Source organism: Morone saxatilis, unplaced genomic scaffold (genome assembly GCF_004916995.1).
Source record: "Morone saxatilis isolate NCDOM2014 unplaced genomic scaffold, NCSU_SB_2.0 Contig10, whole genome shotgun sequence".
In the NCBI taxonomy this organism is placed as follows: Eukaryota; Metazoa; Chordata; class Actinopteri; family Moronidae; genus Morone; species Morone saxatilis.
In genome coordinates this window covers 14,306,656-14,315,257 of record NW_023339652.1, presented here as the reverse complement: position 1 = coordinate 14,315,257, position 8,602 = coordinate 14,306,656, and the positions used below count along the sequence as shown (strand labels likewise).

At 40.0% G+C, this 8,602-nt stretch overlaps 1 protein-coding gene across 1 annotated transcript in view; it reads right to left on the bottom strand.

The window, feature by feature from the left end:
• Positions 1–335: 335 nt before the first annotated feature.
• The window catches only part of zgc:165507 (uncharacterized protein LOC561188 homolog), a 13,384-nt gene continuing 5,117 nt past the window's right edge, over positions 336–8,602 (bottom strand). Inside the window, exons 2-4 of the mRNA XM_035679911.1 lie at positions 3,682–3,825; positions 2,100–2,903; positions 336–1,410 (exon numbers count right to left, since the gene is read on the bottom strand). Of these exons, the coding sequence (XP_035535804.1) occupies positions 1,130–1,410; positions 2,100–2,903; positions 3,682–3,825 (1,229 nt within the window). The 3' untranslated portion in view covers positions 336–1,129. The remainder of the gene's footprint in view (positions 1,411–2,099; positions 2,904–3,681; positions 3,826–8,602) is intronic.

The window sequence follows — 8,602 nt, the reverse complement described above, 5'->3', positions numbered from 1 at the left end:
CAGTTCTTCACAACTTTGATGTGAAAGTACTAGAAGAGGCATCTTAAAAGCTGGATGCCTGGGGAATGGGTGTATTCATTATTATGATCAATAATAATAGTTTAGTAGTTTAGTTAGTTTTCTACACCAACAAATGGTACATTCAGAGCCTCTAACTGTCCATAATCTGTCCAACTGCAATTTATACACCAAGTTACTCATTGTGTGAATGCTCAGTTAGGGATCAGTGTCACTCAAAACTTCACCAAGAACGAACACTGACTGTTGATAGCATCAAACCAGTGACCTTTCACTGGCATTAAGGTCCTTCTGGCCACCAAGAAATTCTTTTTTTAAACAGAACCTTTGATCGTTTAGCAAGACGTCATTGTGTTGTGAAGAGGACAGATTTTATTTTGAACATGAGTTCAGTTTGCTGGTGCTGTTGGAACAGTGCTGATGCTGCATTCACGTCATATCGGAAGACAAAGTAGGAAAAACGGAAGGACGCTTGTTTCTATAGCGTGGAATATATTAACTCTTTGTAACACACAAATATAACTATAATCAACCACAAACAAACTGCAGCCGATAATACTTTTCTTAATGAGAGCTGATTGTCTGACTGTGAATTTCATTAATTTTCTAATTATCTGCCAACATCTGTGGCTTTGCTGCTGTTAGTTCTCAGTTGACACAATTTTGGATACATTCTTCCTATAATCTCACATCCTGATCGTAACTGCCACTAGGTGCCATGAATGTACTTTCCCCAGTTGCAGTCTTGTATTTACAGTAAATCCGATATGAGGTGAACGTGGCAAAAAAGAAAATACAGTTATTAGTACACTGTTTTCCCATTTACTGACTTTTAGCTTCTTCACATGCATAAACTAGCTTACACTTTTCTCTCTGGTTAGTATTTCTGTTACAGTCACAGCTGATGCTCTTTGACAAACAGACATTACGCCTCACAGCTTCCTACAACACAGTTGTTGCTTTGGCAGTTAGTTTTAGCAGAGGACCCCAGATAGAGCCTGGTGGAACACCGAGAGGGACCTCTTGGCTTGGAGCTCAATTTGATTGTAGCGGAGGGTGTTGTAAAGGTTGCCACGGAGGTGAAGGTGAGCTGTTGGCAGAGCAGAAGGATCTAGATGTTGGTTTCCCGCTGCATAGGTTCCTCTTCTTTTTGACATTTGTCGCCCAGCTTCTCTGACACCTGGGTTTCCCCATCGGCCTCCTTCTGATCCTGAACATGGTCAGGATCTTCTGTCTCAGTCCGTTTGTACATCTCTGCAGCCTTGCGCTCACGGTCCAAGAGTCTGTAGTTAATGAAGTTTCCAATAAAGAGCCAAATACTTGCCAAAATCACGACAGCTCCACAGCAAAAATACATGTACTTGTAGTTTTTTGTGACATCGACCAGTTTCCCTGTAAGACAGCACAAGGTTTTTAAATGTTTAATCTGCACAGATATGAAATCTTATGAAAGTATTGCCAAGTATAATTAGGACATAATTTTCATGTTCAGTGGGAACTCTTATCAATTCCATTTGAATAAATATTTTTAAGAAATCAGTTCATTTCAATGGATTCACTTGCAGGGGGTGAATTAAGTCCAATTCTATTGCATTAACTTTGATGAACTTAAGATGACCTACAATCTCGACATTTCTGACCTTCAAGGGAGCAGAGGGATGTAGAGCCCAAAACAAGAGAAACTATCATACCTTATTATTTGTGTTGTAATAATTCACTTATATTAATTTATATTACATTCTACCAGAGTGTAAAATTTTCGAGGCAGGGTTTGTGGACAGTTATGAGACAAAAGTCAGTGGTACAAATATGTTACATATTGTCTAACATATGTTAGCAATCAAGGTAGCTCACGGGGCTTTTGTGAATGACGAGTACTAGTGTATTTATGGGTGCCTACCATGTTAGCAGTTAGCTCACCACCAGTCACTACCTTCTAAAACCACTGTACATTTCTGGTGTAACTGGGCCTTAATAATGTTGTGGATTTAATTCACTGAGTCTAATGGCCAGAACTATTAAGAACACTTAAACAAACTGTACATGTAAGTAAATTAAATATGCTCTCAGACAGATCGTACCTGCTAGAGGTGGACCAATGAGGACCGGGCAGCACTCCACAATGGTAGTGAGTCCCACAGCACTGGAGAACCTCTGAGGCCCAACCAGGTCCATCAGTGTTTCAAACAGCACTGAGCTGACCATGCCAAAGGCAAAGCCGAAGAACATAGCATACACCACCAGACCAGTGTAGCTTTCCACCAGTGGGCAGAGGATGTGGCACACCCCATTGTACAGCACAGCAAAGCTGAAGAAGTACTGGATCTTCGGCCGGACCCAGCGCGAGTTGGCCAATAGCCCCATGGAGGGCCTAGCAAACATGTCAACGAAAGCCAGAATTGAGAGAAGGAAGGCAGCTGAGTACTCATCCACACCCATGTCCTTAGCATAGGCTGTGAGGAAGACAATAGGTGCAAAGAAGCCCAGGAACATGATGACATTGCCTGACAGGTAAATGAGGAAGCCGCGATGCTTGAAGAGTGTCAAGTCCAGGTATTTGTTGACTGTTTGCCAGGCACTGCGCTTCTCTTTTGTTGTGGTGGTAATGACTGCTAACTCTTCGTCTTTCTTGATCTTGCCGGGTGGTGGTCCCAGAGGTCTCATGAGGGAACCAGCCACACAGCAGTTCAGCAGCAGGCCGCCCAGGATGAGGAAGCTGCCTCTCCAGCCAAACTGGTTGAAGAGGTACTGGTTGAGAGGAGCCAGGGTACTGAGGAACACCGGACTGCCTGCCATCGCCAGCCCGTTAGCAATGGGACGCTTCTTATAGAAGTATTTGCCTATCATGGTCAGTGCTGGCTGCAGGTTGAAGGCTAGTCCAAGTCCTATGAGGAAAGAGGACAGATTAGATCAAATTAGACTTGTAACGCTACAATGCTACAACTGTACCAGTACTAAAAGCAGGATTTATTTTACTTCTTACTCACCTAAATAAGAAACCAATTATGTCTGATACGTGGGTACTGCTAGTGATTGTCCAATACTCTGGTTGATGACCAAACACTAAACACTAATTAGGAATGTTAGCATGCTAACATGCTAAACTAAGATGGTGAAAAAGGTAAAGAGAACCATTTTAGAAATGAACAAAATTTGGACATTTGTAGATTCTGGACTGGATGCCTTTTTGGGGGTTTTAATGTGGAAACGTTTTTGCAGAAAGACAAGCGGACCTTTGTACATACATCCTAATATATGTCTGGAAGGGATATTTAATTAATGGTAGCCTACATAATCCCACACACATCCCAATAATGTAGTAGGGGGCACCAAAAAGCTGTGGATTTGATAGTTATACTGTATTTACTGTATCTAAAATATTTGATGAAGCCCAATAAAGGGAAATGTCAGCCTTCATGAAGGAACAAAAACATTTTGGTGGAGGTAGCCTGCTAATTATCCAAGAGAAAATTGCAAGTAAGCATATAAAATTATGTTACACATAGCATAGCATCGTAAAATTAAGGCAATGAACCAAAATAGATAGAAAAACAAAGCCAATGTTCTTCCTGCTACAACAGTTTTATTTTTAACCTGCTACTTAGAAGTAGAGGTTAATCAAATTAACTCAAAATGGACTTGAGTGGATTTAAATGGACTTACCGCCAATAAGTCCTATGCAGAGGTAAAGCTGCAACACACTGGTGCAGAAGGAAGCTAAGATCATGCCAGTGGCACAGAGGCAGCCCCCCATCATGACAATGGGCCTGCAGCCGTATGTGTTGACCAGTATACTGCTGATGGGACCTGGAACAAATGGAAAACATTAAATCAACCCACATATGTCAGATGTTTACAGTAGTCAGGATCACTGAAAGTGAGTGCATAATGATTTAATCTGGTTAGTGCTGCACACCAACGGGAGCCCAGCTTCTATTAATAGCAGCAACTGGGCTGTTTCAATTTTTGAACACGGCACTCCCATCACCTCGTCAAATCAGTTTAAGAGAGGTAAGTGACAGTGTGGGGAATGAGAAAACACTTCCATATATAAGAGTGTGATTTTTCTGTTCTACATGATGTTTTCTAACATGCATGGAAAAATAAAAGTTCAAGTGTGTCAAGTTATATTTTATCCTCCAGCCTGTGTTTTCAGCTGCATAATGTGCAAAGGAGATTCACAATACATTTCATTCACAAGCCAAAATAGAGCAAATGACAAAACACATTCTTATTTCTGTAAAGTGTTGAGTATGTAGTGTTTATATTCAGGCAGCTGCAAAGCTGTAAGATATTTTTGCCAATCTCTTGTCACTGCAGCCAGCAGAAAAAGTCTTAAATGAGGTTAATTAGGTTGAAACCAAATCCTCAGTTTAACCATATTATCTAAATGACTTAATTAGATGTGAAAACAAAGGTCAATTGTAATATTGTTAACCAAACTGTCCATAGTAAATGTCCATTAGGCCCTGGTTCAACTGCAATTGTTGATTTATTTTGTTTTCACTGACAGAAAATTTAGTTTTGATAATCTGGTAAACCAGGGTTTACCAGATCAAAGCCTATTTGATCATCAAATTTCAGAATATCAGAAGTCCAATATTCACTCAACTAAATGCTTCACAAGCTGGTTGCTAATTTTGTCAGTGTGCTGTTCAGTCACACTGGGTTTGTCATTATTTGTTATCATTTGTCATGTCAGTTTATTTTCGCTCACTGCTGCTGGAAAAAAGGTGGTGAGAGTGGTGAGACTAAACAACAACACTAAAAGCCAAAACAAAGAGCTGAAAGGCGTTACAACCTTCTGTTAAGCGAACACAGTTTTTTTCTGTTGGTTCATCACTATGAGCCACATCTTTGACATGACGTAATGTGTTAATAGTATATTTTGACCACAAGGGGTTTTATTGTTGTAGTATGCCTCGAAAAAATGCCTACGAGAGCCGAGAAAAGATGGCTGTGGTAGCCGAGACAGTAACATGTAGCAGTGAAATTCACAAAAAAAAGTTCACAAAAGAATTTAAATACTTTTTTGCTGTGGTGGAGTTTGAGTTCGGAACTTTACAATGACATACGGATTTGTGTCATTGTTAATATAAAAAAATCCATTAGTGCAGCTTTAAAATGTTAGCATGACTCGTAGGGATGACAACGACATGCATTTGTTGTGATTGAAATTCAGCACTGCCCACATTAAAAGCAGCCACAGAATACATAATGCACAGAAAGAGCATTCCCATTCAAATGACAATGATAGGGCAAGTTTCCTCTACTAATGACTCATCTGTATTCTCAGTTATCACTGTCAATGTTCAGTCTTCTAATAAGGTGAATCATGGGGTGAGTAGGCTTGTTTTTATTACTAGGACTCTTAATATATTAATTTTTTTTACTTATGACTCTACTTTACTTTGTGTTCTATTGTTTACATTTTTCCACTTCAGGTATATCTTTTATATATCTTGGTACATACAGTAATATCTTATAAATAATGTAGCTATTCAAAGCACTTTTTAAGAATCTGCATATCTTCTAATTGACACCTTCTCCCATCCCTTTGTTGAATTTCAAGTACAGGAGGTGTAAATCGAATAGGGAGAGAGAGAAGTAATGAAAGATGTATTTTTAAAAAAATAATGCTCTCATTACCAGCCAGAAGATGTATGATATTTCTGCCAGGCCCAGCGCAATTTAAAAAGCCACAACGGGCGAGGAGTCATCTGACTTAATTTGCTCTGCATGAATCTTTTTTCGACCTTGAGGAAAGTTCCCCTCATTTGCATCCACAGCAGTGATCAGTATTCTCGGGGGCTCGGCGGGACCAGAATCGGCTGAGTTGAGGAAGCCCCTGAGCCTGCACATTACCTCCCTTGAAAAAGGCTTATCATCTCCTGGCCAGACACAGCGCGGACTTCATTACACAGTGGACAAAACCCCAAACTAAATATAACCACCTAGATCCCAAAAGGGAATGACACATATAGAAATGTGTCTAACAGTTTTCTCCACGACCCTTTAATGTCAGCTGCGGCGAAGAGGCTAGTACAGCTCATGATGTGAGGATGCGGGCTATCCATCACACTTCAAATAGGATAAAGTCGACAGAAATGGAAGCAAACAACATTTAAAAGAGGACACGGACATGGTTTTCTGAAGTGACTGTGTCTCGCTGCCCAGCCATTTTGCAGATATTTACAGGGACACAATGAAGGGTAAACCAGCCTAAGCCCAGTTTATGTATGTGATAAAACTTTATACATATTTTCAGGTTGACACAAGGCTTTGAGGTAAAGTTTAGAGCTGTGCGACAGTAAACAGCATGACACTGGATGACGTTAACCAGGTGGCCTGAAGGTGGACTAGTGGACTAGTGACAGGAAGGTAAGACTGGCCAGATAAACCTGGGTGGGAAATGTTACCATCACTGAGAGCTGCTTGAGTGCCTGTTTGCACCATGGGTCAGAGAGGACTGAAATTTCATCTATGCTGTATGTCGTGCATAGTATAGCTACTTGAATAAAGTTGACTTGACTTGAACAAAGCCCTTTCCAGTGGAGCTGGTCAGTGGCTGTACACGTTGGAAGATGATTTGAGTTTGCAGTACCGTTGATTCAGCTCAATGACACTCTCTAGCCAGTTACAACTTTGTAACCTACAACTAAACTGTCATTTTACCATGCAAGAACATCATCTCTCGTTGGAGCACACATTGTGCAGGCGTATTTCTCGTTGGATTTCAGAGCGCGATTCAACGCAATGCAACTAACTAACTTACCCTAATCCTAACCCAACTGCAACAGTGTTGCAATCAAACACCCGATTTTGATTGAATCATTTTAATATTGTTAGTTAAATAATTGTTCAGAACAGAAATATTTTTTTGATTTGTAGGGATGTAACGATACAATCAACTCGGGATTCGACACAATCCAAGATACTAGGTTCAGACTTAAAGACGGTAAGATTTTCTCACGATTTTGTTTAACAATATGAGACTGAAACAAATTATGACTAAAAAATATTTCTATATTTCTCAGACAAAAACATTCAAAATATATTTTCTTTATCAAATTGAATACTTTTTTATTTCTGCCGTAGGGTATAAACTGTGCAAAACAATGCATATTTCCCACCAACTACAGAAAACAGCCAAACAGGATGGTGCATCCTCAGTTAAATTCTGGCTTTACCTGCAGCTGCCATGTCTTTGTGCTTTGGTACAGCTTCTGATGCAAGTGATATAGGAAGACAGAAGTAGATAGCGCCCTCTGCTGTTTAACAAGAGTATCATGATTAATTATTCATCTCACTGATTTGAATCTTGAATATTTATAACGCAATTTAACTGTCTTGCGAAATATTGTTACATCCCTATTCACTTAGCACCCCACTTCTGACACTGCTTCAGTAGCCAGCAGATCAGACTGTGGTTGTACCGGCAGTTTCCAAGCGTGAATGTGTGCAACTGAGACAGACTTAGACAGAGAGCAATGCTCTCAGAGAAACATCTGAATAAATAAAGTAATAATCAGGCTCTATGAAATTACACATTGGCACACTGAAAAGTAAACTTCAGTGTGCCCCCAAAAAGAAAAAATAATTCCTCATATCACTGCTGTTATCTAACCACAGTTTTTGTTTTGTGTTACTGGTTTTGAGATTTCTCCGAGGGGAGTAGAAAAATTTTATTACAACTTGCATGCAGTAAAACCAACCTGTAAACAACACTGACACATTGTCGAGAGTTGATATGGTGGACTTATTAGCAAAGAGCTGCTTATTTACACATCCAGCAGACACAGACCAACATTAGCATTCATTTGGAGTCATGTTGGAATGTAGGTCTAATATTTACTTTCATTTTAGCTCCATTTTGCACTCTGCCAACTCCTGAGGGGAAAATTATGTCTGTCTGGCTGCTAAATGTTCCAATGTTCACCAGCTACTCGCTAACTGTTTAGAGCCTTTTCACGGGCAACTGCTGCAGCCAAAAATGGTGTTAATGAGAACGTAGAGGATGAATACTATACTGAAAGATGCTTAAAAGGCCCATATACATGAGTGGAACTGCAGCTCTAAATGTTTTTCTGGGAACAATCTCTCCATTACTCTGGACAATCCACAAACATTTTTCATTTCAACGACTTTTTAAGAAATATTCCCTATGCAACCTGTTACACATTGCTTTATGGATTATCCCATCTACTGTAACATGCACACAGGAAGACTGCAGGAGTGCTCAATCAGTTTCACATGCAGTAAATCCTGGGAACCTCAAGGTGCTCTTGAAGTGGAAAAGACTTCACATTTAAGAAAACGTTCTTCAGGGATTTTTAGGCAGAGCAGAGAGAAAAATGCTGTTAAAGGCCTTTATTTAGTCAAGCATAAAACACAGACTGGTTTTTCATCAGGGTGGAAATAAAAACTAATGACACCTGGTACTAAAAGTACAAGTGTACATGTTTGCTACCGTTTACTTGGCATCCTGCCTACCAGTCTTTATGACTCACAGTTAATGTAACACAGGTGCGCACTGTTTCCACGCTACCTTGACCAAGGTCAAGTCTGTGTGTGTGTGTGTGTG